The sequence below is a fragment of the Taudactylus pleione genome, unplaced genomic scaffold (assembly GCF_031769625.1).
Source record: "Taudactylus pleione unplaced genomic scaffold, aTauple2 ptg000117l, whole genome shotgun sequence".
NCBI lineage: Eukaryota > Metazoa > Chordata > Amphibia > Anura > Myobatrachidae > Taudactylus > Taudactylus pleione.
The window spans coordinates 1740328-1759748 of NW_028284519.1; the positions used below are offsets into that span (position 1 = coordinate 1740328).

A 19421-nucleotide genomic window follows, 5' to 3' on the forward strand; every position below is an offset into this window, starting at 1 on the left:
ATCATAGAAGCTCTGTTCTCACCATATACAATGTGGGCCTTATGCAGAGTAGTGCACACACACAATGCTTTGCATACTACTGGGAAGATAGAGCATTGGCACCTGAGCAGCATCTGCACTGCGCATGCACCGCTCTTCTTCTGCAAGCTCCCTCACAGTTCCCCAAAGTTGCAGCCGAATTTGACAGGCTGTGGCCGTTTGGAAACGGGGAGTTGGTGGCGCCGGCCTGCATTCCTGGATCGGGCTTGTTCCTGTATTTTGGGAGTGCTGAGGCCAGGGTTGGATTAAGCAGGGTTACTGGCTGTGGCTATGCCGGCAAGACGGCCATTCTGAGTAGCTTTTGGTCACGATGATGATCCGATGCTATCAGAGATATCTGCTGCGTTCCTTCCAGAACACATTTTGGTGAAACTAAATATTTGCGCGTAGCCTCCAAAATGGATATTTTTGGGGAATATGCCGCAAAATTGTAGTGATAAATGGGCCCCTATGTGGCTGTGCAGGTCTTGGATGTTCCTGGGCTGTTCCCCTGCTGCACCCACACTGCTGATTGTGTCACCTCCGGCCAGCAGTGAGTGTTGCTGCACATTTATATAGGAGCATGGGTTGTCGTTATTGTGGTACACTCAGGGGCCACATCTGATCCCCACAGGATGATGGAGCCTGAAGGAAAGACTGCATAGGATGCCCGTGCAGGTCTTTCAGGCCCCTGTGGAGAACCGCTGGTCCTAGTACCCGGCAGCTATGGTAAGAAGAGGCAGCACAGAGTATGCCTCCAACTAGATGGTCCCTGGGAATCTAATCACTGTCCACCTCTTGTCAACCAAAGGAACAGCTCAAAAGCACTTAAAATGGTCACGCTGCATCCCCACGCACATCTGAGCTGGCCCAGCAGGAAGTGTTTTTTATTCCCAGTGGCCCTACAGGCACCACAAGTACTATGTACCACCATTGCTTACATAAGGGCTTATAGCACCACTAAACACCTGGGTGTATGTCATCTTATTGCCCAGCATACTGCAAAACCCAGCAATACCCTTGCGCTCTAAGCTCCACCATATAGTAAATATACCTGTTATATTCCTGTGTCTCTATGCTACCTGTCGCTATACCTGGTTAAATAAATCTTAGACCTTGTTATGCTGTACTATGTTTTGACTTACCGCCACCAGCACCAATCTACTGTGCAACACACTTAACATCCTACACACTTTGGCCAAGTGTATTATCTCCCAATTGGATAAATACATTTAACACCTAGTGTCCTCCACAGACACATTCTGCAAATAGGTTATGGACTGCGGACATGGGGTCTGATTCAGTAAGGATCGCTATTGCGATCACAATAGCGATTATGCACGCAGTCTCATTGCAAAGATATGCTAATGACTGCAATCGCAATGCCGTACGCAGTCTAACATAAGGACGTCCCCATACCTTACACATATCCATAATACTTGGCAAGTCTGCGAAACCATCGGTAACATCGAGTACAATCGAAGCCTCATGCACATTGCACAAGGGCTGACCTTACTCAGAAATTGCTAACCTCAGCGCACGCAGTTAAAGCCCAAGCTGCGTATGGCATCGCAGTGACTAATTTATGCACGCCCTGCAATGGCGTTCAAATGCACTGCCACGCCTACATTTCGCAGACCACCCCTGCGTCGCCACCCCAAACGGTACTTCCTGTCAATCACTCTGCGGTGGGTCTGCGAAGTCACTGCAATCGCAGTCCCAATCGCAGTGGAGTGTTTGCGCGCGAGCACTTTGATGCATACGTGGAACGCAACAATCGACCTTTTGTGTGTGTAATCGCAATAGCTATCCTTGCTGATTCAGGCCTACAGTCCAGCAGCCGCAAGCAAATACCCTGTGCAATACTCTGCTAATTGGTTATGGGCCCAGGCAGTGCTCCAGACATTGCTTAAACATTACTCCAGTCACCGTCAACCAGCACAAGTGGGATCTGTATCCAGGCCGTCACTGTACACAATGGCTTGCAAAAATCCAGATAACCTTGGTGTGGAACAAGCTGATACCAAGAACAAGTTGCAGTTATGTATAAAAAGAGCATAGACGAAACGAAGGGGTGGTCTGGGTGTGCACCGGACCACTCATTAGCTTGCCTTACAGAGTTTATTTTCTCCATTCCCCCCCTCCCCCCGGCACCGCCGCTGGGCCTGTTGTCTGCCCAGTGCCTGGTAAGGACTCGGAGTGGACACCTCAGAGGCTGAGCTCCACCTCCCCCAACTCGAAACAGCCCTTCATTGAGTACTCACGCAATGTGACGTGATGACCTCACACACATGCGGTCTGTGTACCTGTCTGCCTGCTGTGTGTCAAGATTTTAAGTGCCGAGGAGCAGCAGCACCGCGTGTTATTACAGGAGCAGGAGGAGACCCAAGGATTCAGCTGCATGACCTTTCTGAACCCTGGAGAGGAGAGGGAGGACTGCCAAACAGATAAATGTGCGCACTTTATTTTCCACCCCTTTAGAAACTGTTATTTACCCTACTGTGAAGAGAGTGCATATATAATATATATTTAATTGCTCTATCTCCCCCTCAGTGTTCCAGCTCTCCCCCTCCCTATAACCCTCCACCTCGGTGTTCCAGCCTTTTACCTCCCTGTAACTCCCCTCAGCGTCCCCGGCCTCACCCTCCCTGTAACTCCCCCTCTGCACCCCCGGCCTTCCCCTCCCTGTAACCCCCCCTCAGCGTCCCCGACCTCACCCTCCCTGTAACGCCCCCTCAGTGTCCCTGATATCACCCTCCCTGTAACAACCCCTCAGCGTCCCCATCCTCACCCTCCCTGTAACTCCCCCGCAGCGTCCCCGACCTCACCATCCCTGTAACTTCCCCTCACCGTCCCCGACCTAACCCTCCCTGTAACTCCCCCTCAGTATCCCCGACCTCACCCTCCCTGTGACTCCCCCTCAGCATCCCCATCTTCACCCTCCCTGTAACTCCCCCTCAGCATCCCTGTCCTCACCCTCCCTATAACTCCCCCTCAGCATCCCCATCCTCACCCTCCCTGTAACTCCCCCTCAGTATCCCCGACCTCACCCTCCCTGTGACTCCCCCTCAGCATCCCCATATTCACCCTCCCTGTAACTCCTCCTCAGCATCCCTATAACTCCCCCTCAGCATCCCCATCCTCACCCTCCCTGTAACTCCCTCTCAGCGTTCTCACCCTCCATGTAATTCCCCCTCAGCGTCCCCTAAATCATCCTCCCTGTAACACTCCTCAGCATTCTGGACCTCACCCTCCCTGTATTTCCCCTCATGGTCCCCGTCCTCAGCCTCCCTGTAACTCCCCCTCAGCATCCCTGACCTCACCCTCCGTGTAACTCCCCTTCAGCATCCCTGACCTCACCCTCCGTGTAACTCACCTTCAGCGTTCTGGACCTCCCATTCCGTATAACTCCCTCTCAGCATCCCTGCCCTCACCCTCCCGGTAACTCCCCCTCAGCGTCCCTGTCCTCACCCTCCCTGTGACTCCCCTCAGCGTCCCCTTCCTCACCCTCCCTGTAACTCCCTCAGTGTTCCCAACCTCACCCTCCATGTAATTCCCCCTCAGCGTCCCCGACCTCATCCTCCTTGTAACACTCCTCAGCATTCTGGACCTCACCCTCCCTGTAACTCCCCCTCAGCAGCCCCGACCTCACCCTCCGTGTAACTCCCCCTCAGCTTCACCGACCTCATCCTCCCTGTAACTCCCCTCAGCATTCTGGACCTCCCCTTCCCTGTAAGTCCCTCTCAGACATTTTATCTGGCAGCCTGTAATCCAGCAGATATCATGGCAATACATTGTGATATATCTCACGGTATATTGCCCAAAATATCTGCGCTCCTCTCCTGGGGAAGAAACATTTCCCTGTTCTTCCCATTGAAGGAACAGGGAAATGTCCATCACTCGGCAGTGGCAGGGCACCCTCCGTGCTCTCCATAACACAAAACAAGAAAGAAAGAGGGGCACAATGGAAACAAAGACATAGGGGCCTATTCATCATTGAAGGCCTTATGACCTCCGATAACGTAGTTTTGAACTCGCTGCGAGGGATACTTAAGTATCCAACCCGCAGCGGGGGAAATGCGACACCGGAGCAATTCATCATTACTCTGGTGAGGGGACAACTGCTCCCGGTCGTCACGGCTATGCATGCGTGACCTCGGATCACACATGCGCAAAGCCGCCGGGGAGCTGGTGAGGAACTCCTTCCCATAGGAAGGAGCGGGGATCCGAGAACAAGCGCCATCAGAAGATGGCGCTTGTTCTCGGCAGCAAACTCTGAAAACTTGTGTTTTCGGAGTTTGCTAATTACCAAAGGGGTCTTATTGTTTCCGCATGGTTACCGAGCCATTTATCATTTGATGAACAGGCCCCATAGACATAGATGGACAGTGAGAGGGGGAAATGAGCAGGACAAGGGATGGAAGAGGCAAAGAAGCAGGATCAGAGAATGACGAACAAGTATATCAGAGGGAGAAAGAGAAATAGTGGAGGGAGGAGAGAGATATGGGAATGAGAGAGTGTGAAGTGAGAGATGGAATAAGAAGGGGAAAGAGAGGAGGAGAAACAGGAATTTCTATGAATTTAGTATGGATCCATCAGTTTCAATATATTTAGGCCCCGATTCTGAGACTGACGCAGATGCGGGAGTTCTTGCATCTTTTGCTGCAGTCATGTCTGCGTCTTTATGCTGCTAACAATCCCTTCCCTGGTGTGCAAGCGTGCGCCCAAATGTGAGAGGGCTGAGACGCCCTCTGGCAGCATCTGGAGACGCTACATTACCTATCTAGGTGCAGTTTCCCCATCTGAATAAGACCTATGTGAGCTGCTATGTGTCTCTATACGTAGCCGCTTCCAGTAATGCTTCTATAAGATCCAACATCTGCGTGTGACATAAAGCATTGGCTGTTTGGCTATCGGCATAGTGTACGCCTCAGAATCAGGCCCTTAGTATGGAACCATCTTTCCTATATATTTAGTACAGATCCATGTATTCTAGGTATGCATGTGTGGGAAATTAGTGTGGATCCGGCTTTTTCAATATACTGTGCATGGATCTGGCTTTTACCCACACCCTTTGTTTTGTTATGTTACCTGAATATGAATATGCTATTCATAGTCAGGGATATAGAGTACACCGGTATTCTGGTATGTTATCATACATGTGTGACTTTTATAAATCTTTTATGTCGATATTCATAATATAAATATGTGATATATATTGTTTTGAGTGTTAATATTTATAAAGTAACTCTTGTAATGGCTACTAATGAGTATGCAGGCTGGGATATATTTGGCATTAGAGGGCTTTTAGGATTGATCATTTTTGGATGCATGCCTAATGGAGAACTACCTTTTTACTGTTTTATATTTACTGTTATACATTGCCGGTAGTGAGATATTGGAGACGTTGTTTGGATTATCCGAGTGTTTGATCACATATGTAATTTGAAGCCATTATTGATGTACTGTATGGCAGTCACTGGGATGCTCGACAAATTGTAATGTTGCTAGGGTAATAGACAGTTTGCTAGTCTCACTAACATTTTTGTTGGGCCTAACCTATAGTTGAATTGGTCTTACATGGGGCCACTTTAAGGACATTTTTCCAGGGCCACTTTAATTTCCCTTTGCTGGGGTATTGTTAGGTTCTGTCTTGCTGCAGTCTATGTGCAGTGCTGCTACTATAGCTGGAAACTAAAGTGAACTCTTATGGAGCGTACACACGGTCAGATTTGTCAGACTTGTCAGATTTGTCAGATGAACGATTGAACGATTAAACGATCTGAACGATTTGAACGATTTTACCAAAGTTTTGAACGATCTGAACGATTTGAACGATTGAACGATTTTTGACTGCATTAAAATGAATGGAATCGTCCAAGTCTGACTGCAAACACATCAGATGTCAGATATCGTTTTCTGACAAACGGGAACGCGCATCGTTGATCGTCCATCGTTCAGGCATGTCAGATATGAACGATTTTCCTTCAGATATGAACGACTGAACGATTTTTAAATCGTTATCGTTCATATCTGAAGGAAAAATCTGATCGTGTGTATGCACCATTAGCAAACACAAAACAACAGTGGTTCCTAAGCTGGGTGCTGTTGCACCCTGGGGTGCCGCAGAGTGTTTGCAGGGCTGCCATGGGTTGGTGATCTAGTACCAAATAGAAGAGAAATGTGGTCAATGTGATAGGCAAAATCAGTTTTAGTGGTTGCCAATCATAAAATATGTGTGACAAAGAAGTGCAACTCTGTCCACCACAGTATAAGTGAGCTCTAATTTTTGCTGAGCTTTTAAAAAGTCTAGAGATGCTGTGGAATAAAATGCTGATACTCTAGGGCGCCTTGAATCAAAAAGTTTCGGAACCACTGCAATACAGAAATTAGTCTTCACTTCATAGCAGGAAAGTAATTACCCATAACATCCATTTTATTTGGCAGAGCATTGTTACATTTTTAAAGGACAAAAATGAATGCAAAAATGATTGGGGTTTGTATTGGTGAAAACAATGCACTAAGATTACGTAAACTGAGGTCATGATTCCGAAATGTACGTGCATTTACTATGATGGAGCACCTGCACATGTGCAGGACCCGTCACACTATATCATAATCCTAAAAGACATGGAGGCAGTGGAGGGTTGAGCAGGGCACGTGTCCTGGGCGCCATGGCAGGCCCAGCAGAGGGGGGGCGCTGCCAGCCAGGGCACCGTACCCTGGCGCCCTCCCCCATCACCATTGCGTCCTGACTGAATTTAATGAGCAGTCAAGTGTGCCTGATGGTGCTGGCTGGGCTGCCTGTAGGGGGAGCTGCAGCGGAAGCGCGCAGCCCCTCCCAGGCAGTCTTCTTCCCATTCTCACTCCTGACCTGAGCCCTGCCACTTGCGCCGGGTGAAGAATGATTCTTCCTTCCTTGCTTAAAGACCCTAGTTATGCCTCTGCATGGGGGCCTAGGCCAAACCCAGGCACTCAGCTATTCACCTCAACCAGGAGTCAGAAAGAATGACCTGATAATAGGGATAAGGCTAGAAATATTTGCTGTTTAAATAATGGTCACTAAACACACTGGTAAACTTCCAATGTAACATAAGTTCTGGTGAGGTGTTGGAACTGGGACCACCCATTACCAAATGTCTAGTTTTGCCTATGTGCTTGACCACAGGTGACTTAATTAGTATCTCAGTCAATTTGATTTAACCACCTGTGCTCTACCATGGATATCTCTAAAACCTGTACTGTTGGGGAGCCTTGAGCACCGTGTTTGGGAACCTCTGATATATACTATGTAATGTGTGTCTTGTGTTGTGTGATGACAACTGAGCTACGTTGGACAAAATCTTTGGATTAGTCGCTGGTATGGCACTGCACTGTCACTACTGCCGGTAATAATTTCACAGATGTGTTAACAAATCTACAGTCTCTGTAAGAGGAGATATGACAGGATATTAGATTTACCTCAGCTCAGATTTGTGTACTGAAGGTGGGTCTATACTGTTGAATGTCACTTAAAACCTAGACGTGTATGTAAGTTTTTATTTATTAGCGCCCTGTTTGAATGGCAGCTCCCTGACATCCAGCAATAAATAATCTGACCTGTCTCCTGTCAGTTCTTTCCCTCCATACACCTAGCAGCTGAGTGAGGTGTGGGACTGGCTGTTGACTCCCCATGTCTGTCTTCTCTGACAAGAAAGAATCACAACATTCTTTTTTGTCTCACTCCGTCCCTTTTTTTCTGACAGGACAAATCACCCAGAGCTGTATTCCTCCACCCATCTCTGCAGCTGCCACCTTAGCAGTGAAAACTGGGTGCATGGGCACCCTAGAACTTCTTTGTTTTCTCTTCATGGGTTCCGGCAATTCTCCATGTGCAGAATGACAATATTAAGCAGAATAACATTTATTCCTAAACAAAGTTCCAAATAATAATATTAATACATATATAGGTTAATGAATACTGGCAAAGACAACACTGTTGTTCTTTCAAATTTTTTTTTTTTTTTCAGAAAATCCCGAACCAGAACAGATAATGAGCTACAGCATAGATTTGACCAATGAAAAATAAGATGGAGCATTGTGTGGATGCAGAAGGGGAATACATTGAAGGGTAAAGGAGTTAATATAATTAAACATAAATTATAGCATCAGGCTAGTTATTTAATAACCACACCTTGTACACGTCATTCAGACTCCTCCATTACAACATTTTTTTAACATACAGTATGCCATTTAGTGGCTCCCTCCTACAATACTTGCCTGGTTCTCTTTTCTCCTCCTCTTCCTTTTTCTTTCTTCTCTCTCTCCTCTAGTTTTCACAAGCACTATGGTACTCTTTCACTTGGCTAAACTCTCCCACTCCCACTCTAATCAGGGAGATCTGGGCTCCATAGAGCGTTGCTGTGAAGCAGCAGGTTTAGCCTCACATGGACTGGAGTTATCACTGTAGGCCACAAGAAGCCACTGGCAAGGAGAAAGCACGTCCAGTGCTTACCTGATCTGCCAGGTAGTAATGTGATATTAACATAAATAGTAACATTACTACAGTACGTCCCTGCTTCATGGTGGCAGTGGCCCCAAGTCCCTAGGCTGCAGCCTATTCAGCCTACCCCAATTCTGGCCCTTACAGCAAGGTAACCACCAACTCCACTACTTCCTGTTATTGTCAGGCTCATACAATATCACTATGTCATAAAAAAGCTTAAACATTAATGAAATCTGGAATAAATTATACCTCCCTGGTATACTTAGTATCTATCTGAATGTCCATAAAAAAGGATTAGTTTTTATTCAGCACTATTTCCAATTGTTATTTCCATTTATTAACTGAGGGCCTGATTCAGAGCCGGACGCTTTGACCAGCGCTCGCTCTGAATCAGGGCCCTTCTCCCTCAACTTGGAGCAACCCATGGGAACGCCTCCGTCTGGCAGCCATGCCCCGGCACGCCCACCAAAGGGGGCGTGCTGTCACTCACCATTGACAGCACGCCCCCTTTGGTGCGAGACCCATAACGACGGCTTGGCCGTTGTTATTCGGGTCTCGCGCATGCGCACGACGGAGCTCCCTCCGTCATGCGCATGCGCAATTTGGCACCATCGACCCGCTTGCGAGTGTCCTGCGCTCGCAAGCGGGTCTGAATGACCCCCTGAGTCACAACACACATTTATTAAATAGCACTTATCAGTTATTTTCCTTGCAGCAGGTACTAGACAAAATGCTACTTGACTCGAAGGCATATTTCAAAAATAACCAGCCTGCTAATGCCTTAACAATTGAAGTGGCAGCAAGAGTAACATAAATAGTTTTTTGCCTGCACCACCTAGAGGAGAGAGGTTGGTCCTAGGCTGCTGACTTGGAATGCTATAAGACAGGGGTATCCAACCAGTCAGAGGCAAAGAGACAGAAAATATCTGTAGTCAAGCTAAAGAGCCGATTGCATGCGCGCACAAAAATGGCGTGTGGCCTAGCTGTCACAAGGCTACGCCCCATTTTAGTGCGCATGCCTTTAGTATGACATTTGCAGGTGCATGACCTTGTGTCACACCCCATTGTAGACACACTGGGGGCAAGCCCAGCACATTGAAAATACTGTATTTGTGCCCCTTATGCATTGTCCCCTAAAGTAGTGCCACTTAAGCAGTGCTCCCTTTAGTCTTGCCCCTTATGTAGTGCCTCCTATATTTGTGCTACTTATGCAAAGTCCCCTGTATTTGTGCCCCCTGTATTTGTGCCCCTTATGCAGTGCCACCTGTAGTTTTGCCCCATATGCAGTGCCCCCAGCCCAGTACTTACCTGACCACGCTGGCTTTGGCTCTGGCTCCCACTGACTGGATCTAACTAAATCCAGTAGGCGCGCAGGGCAGGCTCCTCACATTGCGATGACGTCATGACATCACCTGTGCACTGTATCATTGGGAACGCAGGCCTCTGAAGTGATCAGAGGCTTCTTTAGCCGCTTCAGAGGCCAGCACTCGCAGTTCCAGTTGGGGGAGCCCCATCACAAAACCTACAGAGCCGCGGGTTGGCCACCCCTGATATAGGAGCATCCCAAAGTGCTCCAGAGAAGTATATAGGACAGACAAACCCCTGTGCTGTCTCTGACAGTGAACGGTATAGCCAGGGGTGTATCTAGAGGTCAGAGCACCCCTGGCAAAGTAATGAAATGGCGTCCCCCCATATTTTCAAAACAATTACACTCTGTATTTTTAACGTTAAGAACAAAAAACTTAAAATAAAGATTAATTTAATATTAAAAAAATGGTGATGAACATAATAATAAGCCCCCTTTATGTCTCTCCAGCCAGCACCCCCTTCTGTCTCCATCAGCCAGCACCCCCTTCTGTATCACCAGTCTGTCTACTCAGCCAACACCTCCTTCTGTCTCACCAGCTATCGCACTCTTCTGTCTCCAGCCAGCACCCCTTTGGTTTATTCAACAGCACACCCTTCTGTCTCATAAGCCACCCTCGCCTTATGTTTCACCAGCCAGCCCCCCTTCTCTCTCACCAGCCAGCCCCCTCTCTTACCAGCCAGCCCCCCTTCTCTCTCACCAGCCAGCCCCCTCTTACCAGCCAGCCCCCCTTCTCTCTCACCAGCCAGCCCCCTCCCTTAACGGCCAGACCTCCTTCTCTCTCAAAAGCCAGACCCCCTTCTCACTCACCAGCCAGCCCCCCTTTTCTCACCAGCCAGCCCCCTTTCTCTCTCACCAGCGAGCTCCCCTTATGTTTCACCAGCCAGCCCCCTGATATGTTTCACCAGCCAGCCCCCCGATGTTTCACCAGCCAGCCCCCCTTCTCTCTCACCTGCCAGCCAGCCTCCTGTCTCGGTTGTGTATGGATCCCCTTCAGTCTCCCCAGCCAGCAACCCCTTCTGTCTCATCAGCCAGCCTCCTTATGTTTCATCAGGCAGCCCCCTTCTGTCTCCCCAGCCAGCCCCCGTATGTTTCACCAGCCAACCCCCCTCCTGTCCCTGAGCCAGCCCCTCTTCTGTGTCTCCAGCCCCCCTTCCTTCTCTCCAGCTCCAAACCCCTTTCTGTCTCTTCAGCCCCTGGCCCCTATGCATCCCCCAACCCCCGCAGCCCATGGAAGTCATGCACGCCTTGTCTCAAGAAAAACAAAAAAACTTTGTTCATTGTAATAGGCAGCTGCTGGCAAGTGCCAGCGGCTGCCTGGCCCTGGATATCTAGATATGGAAGCATCCAGGGGTGGGCCAGGACTCCAGTCCTGGCAGTCCTGTCCTGATTCAACCTTCCTGGCCGAGGGTGGCACTGCCAGACGGTGCCCCCCTTGGCTGGTGCCCCTGGCGAGTGCCATCCTGGGCAAGGAGTAGATACGCCCATGTATAGGGGTAATAAATCCAAACAGAACATGGAACATTCTTGTTGCTCACATAAAGTGAGCTTACTAACAGTTTAGTTTGTTCAAAGATCTTCTTATTATCTCTGAATATTAATATAAGAACACAGGGCCTGATTCAGCATGGATCGCAATTGCGACATTGTATCATTGATGTAACCACAAGATTAACATCAATTAATCTTGCGGCTACGATGTAGCGGTTCCCACAATAAACGTCTATGGGGATTTCTCACCATAGACGTCTATGGGACACACAGGCTGGCATTCAGCTAATCAGGGAGCTGATCCGACGGAGATGCTCCCTGATTGGCTGGCGGCCCCTTCACTGACGGGGCACACGTGTGCCCCGGTCATTTACGCGGAGCAAAGGTATGTGTACACACATACCTTTGCTCGGTCCGTATGGTTGGGTTTTTTTGCGTTTTTTTATTTTAACCCCTGGATTGCCTACTTGCAGAAGAGGACGTGATCGACGCATAGGAGAGGTGAGTATGGATTTTTTTTTCAGGTACACCCCTATGGATTACTTTGGATACTAGGTGAGTATGTGTGAGTGTGAGTGTGCATGTATGTTTTATTAAAATTATACTTTCACGGTGTAAGTTTGTTTATTTACGTATTTCTTTAGTTGTGGAACTACAAGTGCCAGCGGGCCTGTAATGCCCCGCATGCTGGTATTTGTGGTTCTCCAAATACCAGCATGCAGGGGAGGCTTGCTGGTACTTGTGGTTCTACAAATAAAGACAATATGGAAAATTTAATTTTACACTTTACACTTTACACTATCAACCTGGCACCCACCGCCCTAGGGTGCCGGGGATAGCCCCGGGCTATCAGTCTAGGCCTGGGGTGCCCTGGATAGGGGTACCCCTTTATTGGGGGGTACCCAACTCCCCAGGGATCCCCGGCCTGGACTGACTAGCGGTCAGGGGTAATGCTTTGGCCGGGGAAACCGGTGAAAGGTTTTCCCTGGCTGTGGCATTATCCCCCCCGCTAGACAGAGTTCGGTGCTGGTTCAGGAATTTTCAGGGGACCCCTACTCGTTTTGTCCCCTGATTTTCCAGAACCAGGACCAGCACAACAAAGCCCTGTGCTGGTTCTTAATATACAGGACCCCCTACGCATTTTGGCCCCTGTATTTTTAGAACCAGAACAGGCTTTATAAAGCCCGGGGCTGGTTATGTTTTTGGGGAGGGGGTGCACGTTTTTTTTTTATTAACACACACAGAAGCCATCACGGATCTCACTGATCTGTGATGGCTTCTCTAAAACTCGCACCTTTTAATGCTACTTGCATTAAAAGGTGTCAGTTTACATAGTCCTAAACTCGCCTGCACTCGCAAATGCAGTAGCCTCGAGCTGAAAAGTTCGCACGCTATTGAATTTGCGAGTTTCAGTACAAACTCGCACTTTTTAAAAGTGCGAGAAAGTGCGAGTTTGTACTGTTACTAAAACTGACTACCTATTACATTTGGCCCCAAATGTGCCATGGGTGGGATAAGGGAAAGCAGGCAGGCCAAAATGGGGTATGGTGGCCACAGTAAATTTGGTATGCAGGGGGCTCGTGTCCATTCTACTACAGTATAACAAAAGCAATGGTTTCCAGGCAAATCCCGACCTGTAAAGAGGCCAGAGAGGGTGCAGGAGAAGCCATGATGGAAAGTGACACAGATGTCCACACAATCCTCTGAAGGATGGAAAACTGAACACCCCCACTGTTAGCAGAAGACTGCATAGAGGGACTGACTGGGCGGTCAATCAAAGGTAAAACATTTAATCCCTCTGCCCATGAAATTGGGGCTGAAATGGACACATTGGGGGGTTGCCACAGTATCTAAAATGCCTATCAGCACAGGGTGCACATCGCCAAAACCCAGAGCCAATTTCAGCCTTATACCACACGCACAGCAAGGATCAAGCTTCAGATGGGTATCCACAGGGGTTGCGGCACTCTTCGCAAGCCAAAAAGCTAGTAGCAAAGAGATGGGCATGGTCCAGTGAGCACAGTAAAAAGAAGTCATAATAACAGGAATGACTACAGAAACCAGTACTAAAGCTACAGTATTTTTCAGATTATGTAGGGGAAGATTTATCAAAGCGTAAAACTCTGAATCAGGCCCTATGTAAAACCAATCAGCTCCCCCTATTGTCATTTTTCAAATACAGCCTGTAAAATGACAATTAGAAACCGATTTGTTAATTTGTTAGTACTTTATCTCAATCCACTTTATATCTCTCCAAGTTTTGATACATCTTCCCCTCAGAGTCTTGGTAAGTGACTTACAGCAGTAGAAAAAAACCCAGCTCTATGTTTACTTTGGGGCAATTGAACTCACAATATTAAAAGTTCAACTGAATTTAGACTGTTGCTCTAAGATTGTTTAAGTACCTCTAGAATTTGAATGCAGTTTTCAAACAGTTGATGTTTAAGTTTATGTCGCAGTGGGACCCAGACCCTCCTCCACACTATGGTCACAGCGGTAGAGGGCGGAGTGCTGACTAAAGAACAGCAGCACCATCTCCCTGGCTCACCTCTGCTTGCTAGAGTCATGAGTACAGTTCGGTCTGCCACATATTCTGATTGTATAAGAAGCATGTCTACCATCTCCTTCCCTGGGCTACAACCTCTTTTATTCAGGTGAGAATACAGTGGATTTAGGGCCTGATTCAGAGTTGTATGCTATTCTTTGGACGCAGCAGCGATGCGGAAAAATGCTAATGGCGTCTGAAGACTAAAGACGCCCACTGTCGGCATTACAGATCCAAAGATGCAGCATTGGATCACCATTGGGCAGTTATCAGCTATCTCAGTAAGCCTAAGCTTGCTCAAATTGGGTGCAGGAACTCATATGCCAGGGCCAGGAAAACTGTGTTGGAAGATGCAGACCCTGGCTTCGACATGCTTACAAGGCGGGGGCAACATGCCCCCATTTTGTAAAACGATCACCGTCGCCGCCACCACTCTGCTCCCAAACTGCAGCAGCATTTCAATTATGATGTGGCTTAGGGGTCACTGCGAGCGATATCGTAGACACTAATCAGCATATGTGTATGTGCCGATGGTTTGCATACAAATTTGAATCAGGCCCGTAATTGGAAAAGAAAGTTTGATGCAGTGTTTGACTTGCATATACTGTTCCAAACAGAGCTGCTGTGAGGTCCTAACTTTGATAAATAAAGCCAGGGTTGCACCATTTTTCTTTAAATTGTCCCTAAAAGTTCAATTTACTTACTATGCTTGCAGCCTGTCTTCAAACATCGTACCACTAATAACCACGCTCTCATTGTAAATGCTGCAGGTTCAGTCAAGGGGTTTGTTCTTCGTGTGCGCTCCTCTCCCTACTGTGTGTACTGTGTGTCTCACTGGGGGGGCGATTCAATTCAGCGCGATGTTGAATAGACCCGAGAAGGAGTTCCCAGAGCTATTCAATTCACCGCGCTGTTGAATAGACCCTGGAAGGAGTTCCCAGACCTATTGAATTCAGCGCGCTGTGAAGTCCAACTGCAATCACTTAAGTCAGATAAGTCCAACTGCAGTCACTTAAGTGAGAATGGCAGTTATCACACCTTAAGCTGGCTGTTTAGTCACGGTATTCAGCATTCTCTGACTAAAGTGCCGGTCGCTAGGCTATTAGCGCCTTGCTAAGCTGGAAAACAGCATCGTGGGCAGCACATTTAAATTGGATTTCTGCTTGCACCTCAGGAGGGTGTAAGCAGAAATCCTGTTGTCAGACTTTAACAGCGCGCTGAATTGAATAGGTCTGGGAAGTCCTTCCCGGGTCTATTCAGCTTCACACTGAATTGAATCACCCCCCCAGTGAGACACACAGTACACACAGTAGGGAGAGGAGCACACATGAAGAGCAAACCCCATAACTGAACCTGCAGCATTTACAATGAGAGTGTGGTTATTAGTGGCACAATGTTTGAAGACAGGCTGCAAGCATAGTAAGAAAATTGAAGTTTTAGGGACAATTTAAAGAAAAAGGGTGCAACCCTGGCTTTTTTTTTATCAAAGTTAGGAGTTCACAGCAGCTCTGTTTGGCTCCCCAAAGTGTGACTTTCTGTCCCTTTCTTTATTTTCCTTTGTGTATATGTCTTTCTCCTTATATCCTCTGGGTCCCTTTGTATGGAAACTTTGTGGCGCATTATAAATAAAGTTTATTAATAATTTGTACCTCGGGTGCATTTTTTTGGGGGGGGGCTTCCAGCTTCCCTGACCCCAATTGCGCTCAAATTATGCCCATTTGACATCTACATCTGCGTAGTAGCAGATTAAATTCATAAAACAATAGACAAATAATAAAATAATATTTTTATTGACACTAAATTGTTACTGCCATCCTGAGATGGTACTAACAGAAAAGGTATTGCGACGGAACTGGTACTGCCATGATACTTGCTAAGTAAACTTCCCGATGCAAGAATTTGGAAACCTCTCTATAGCAAATGTATGTCCCTATGTCCCTATGTGTTGTTCTCCTGACTATTTGCAATATGTTAGGAGAAAAATGTAAACCTTGTAATTAATTGAGTGATCCCAAAATAATGTTAAGCGGGAGTCTCCATTAGAGATGCACCCAATCCAGAATTAAATTGATGTTCTGGCTGAATACAGCAATTTTTCCATGGATTCGAATGTTGGCCAACACCAAGCTGAATCAACTTTACGCTTAACAGTATCTGGGGCAGAGATGTGGTTCTTGCTATACCACCTGCTGGCATGGAAAACTTCTTATGGTTATGAAACCCCTGTATTCCTTCACTTTAGCTAGCTTCCAAAGGTTTTATAATCATTTTAATGTATTTTAATAGTCTAAACCATGGACAGGCCTCCTGATACAGTTCAGGGTACCTGAACACATTTAATTAATGGAACATCTCTGTAATAACATATCAGTAGGTCTTTTAAACAAGCATTAGAAGCTATAACAAACAAACAAGACAATGAAGCAGGAAGGATCTGGAGTCTGCAAGTCTTTGAGGGCTGCCTGTTGTTCATCACTGGTCTAATCTCTTTCTGAGGAATCAATAAAACCCTTAAAAAGTGGACTTACCAAAGTTGGCAAGCGGCTGTTTCTGCACAAGACTGTCGCAAACATGTGTTTGTGGAAAAATGCTGCTGGTCTAAACATTTTGCTATTAGTAAACGCATCTTAGTAGATGAGCCATGATCAGTATTCAATAAATGCCATCTTCTAGGTTCATTACCAAATAGTCCAGTTCCCAATTTAAGGGGACTGTCCTGCTATTCCACTGATAAAGTTGTTTGTTCAGGATATTTGGGAGAAGTTTCCCCTTCAATGCCACGTATCATCACCAGTTGTGAACAGGGTTGAAGGAATGTTTTTTGGTGAATGGAAGGTCGTTGACAGGCTGACCATGTGACTTGACCATGCTCTGTGTAGTGCAAGCACAATGGCCCAATTAGAAATAAAACTAAAGTTGGAATGTATGAAACTGTATTTTTGTAAGTGGGACAAATAGATTTTGTTACGATACAATGGTGGTTTATTGTGTCACACCAAAGAGCACAGCTACTGATTATCACCTATTGAAATGATAGAATAGTTTTGGAAAAAGTATACTTATTTGCGAGCCTAAGTTAAGTTCAAATATTAGAACTTTGCATTTAAATCTTTAGCCTTGTTTTCATCTGTTTACTTTTGTTGTGCATTTTGTTGATTTTAGGATATATTTCATCTGTATGATTTTAAATTCATTTAAAATTAAATGATGCTAAACTTTACAACCGGGGCTGTAACAGCAATACAAAATCATGTTGGTTAAAAACTAGTTACTAGCTATACCAAGATAAAGTAACCAATATAAAACCTGTGTTACACAAGATGTGAGAAAAAAAAAAATTTCCACAATCTCCAGGGGAGGATCTGCTTCAAATTATGATCTAACATAAGTATTTATTACGTGTTTGTACCGGTAATCTAACTGAACACTATTATTGTTTAAGGGTATGGAATCAATGTATTCCATGCTATTCCACACATACAAGCCTTGAATAGAGTGCTGTGTTTTATAGCTGACATTATTTGCTGTTTAACTATATAAAAGCTTGGAAAGGTGTACAAGGGATAGTGACTGGATTCCGTCTTGTCTGTTTGTTGCAGTATGACTGTCAATATGCATTACATTTGAAATGATCCAGATAATTTATCTCTTCCTTCTTAAAGCAATTGGCCAAAGCACCCCAAGGGCAGATTATCTTACATATGCCAGATTGCCTATATGTCCATGTAATGCATGATGCTTAAGAGATATAGAGTCATTTCCTTCATTTACTTCCTGATGGCTTTTCAAAAAGACCCAAACTCAAATCTTCTCTTCCATTGTGTAAACACAACGAATGTTTCCCTTGTAATGCTGCTAATCATTTCCTTGTGTCCAGCAGGTGGCACTGCTCAGTTTCCAATATCACCACTGACTACATCCCCTCCAGTGGGTGTCTTGATTTAACACACAGCACGTACAGTGAGTGGAGCATTGGTTTAAAAAGCTGGCATCATTCTTTTCTTCACAGTTTTCTCATAACAGAAGAATCACAAAGTCCCCACTTGCCTGAAAATAAGAAGACAATGGAAAGAATACAGCTGACAACACACCATTCCACATAGCCAAGTAGAGGCTTGTAGAAGCTCTTGAGCTCATCTTTCTACCTGCTTCAAGTTGGGTAAGTCTTGATGATAACCTGTATCAGAGCAGCTGCTGAGCTCAATGCAGGTAGCATGCTATGATGATGATGATGATGGACGGAAAAGCTAATTAGGAGATTTATAGAATTTACAGACTACATGTGTTTTATACAATTATTGTAATAACACTGAAAAATATATGTACTAATTAATAATAGCTAGAGTCTAATGTTGCAAAACAGCATTTTATTAAATATTACTTTGCACAAATACTTCTTCCAAATTTTATACTTCTTCCCATTTTTGCTATAGTTTTATATCATAATAATGTGCTAATAAGTTTGCTTATAAAGAAAAAGAAACACATTGAAAACACAAAAGTGAACCGTTGTTTGCAATACTGATCTTAAGATGTATTGAATAAAATTTGTATCAAAATAGTTTGACACCCTGGATATAGTAATAATAAAAGTCATTATTTTTTTTCTGTTTTTTTTTTCAGGAAGAAGTTGCACAGTTCATAACATTACACAAGGACTGTACCACATACAATACTTCTGGTTACTCATCGTAGACAGGTACAGTAGTGCTTGTCACCTGCTGATTTTAAGATGTTGAAAGCCAAAATGCACAAACAGGGTCAATCTGACCACAAACTCTCAGCTGTGGCCCCCTTCAAAGAGTCTGCCCCAGAAAAGAAAGATGTTGAACTTATTCTAGTCAAGGACCAGAACGGAGTGCAATACACAAACAACACAATCATTGTCCCAGAGTCGTCTCTCAAATATGAGGCGCCAGTACCGGAAGAGCAAGAGAGAGAGCACTGGGGCAAAAAAATAGACTTTCTTCTTTCAGTTGTTGGGTTTTCAGTGGATCTGGCCAATGTATGGAGATTCCCCTATCTCTGCTATAAGAATGGAGGAGGTAAGAACTCTTTTATTTGTCTAACTGATGTCCATTATAATATTTAATATTATTGTAATACAGTGTGATAAACAAGTACAGCCTAAACAGTAGGAAGAATATCACATATATATTACAAGACACACATTCATACTTATATGTATTGTGAAGATAGTAAATAGGTGAGCATGGAAATATCAATTCTAGAATATGATAGTAAAGACATATATAGTCTCTCATAAAAGACTGAGATATAAAAGAAACCAATGAACTGTTTAGTTTCCTGGTTCTATTAAGTATTACTGGTGTTACTGTATCTACAAGGCAGCCACAAGAAATCACAGTTGTTTTTCTATTCCCATAACATTTATATTATCACCTCACCATTCAATATACCTACAAAATAAATCATCACAAATAAAACATTGAAAAGTGTTTTTCAGTTTAATTTTGTACAATGTTTATAAATATCTATATCTACAAATATCATGA

At 45.4% G+C, this 19421-nt stretch overlaps 1 protein-coding gene across 2 annotated transcripts in view; it reads left to right on the plus strand.

Moving 5' to 3' along the window:
• Positions 1 to 19421, plus strand: part of SLC6A2 (solute carrier family 6 member 2) — a 338811-nt gene that overhangs the window by 56730 nt on the left and 262660 nt on the right. Inside the window, exons 2-3 of one of the 2 annotated variants that reach the window (XM_088471851.1) lie at positions 17915 to 18064; positions 18529 to 18950. In XM_088471851.1, the coding sequence (XP_088327977.1) occupies positions 18638 to 18950 (313 nt within the window). In that variant the 5' untranslated portion in view covers positions 17915 to 18064; positions 18529 to 18637. Of the gene's footprint in view, positions 1 to 17877; positions 18065 to 18528; positions 18951 to 19421 lie in introns of those variants that run through there. The other variant, XM_088471850.1, reaches the window with a different exon arrangement.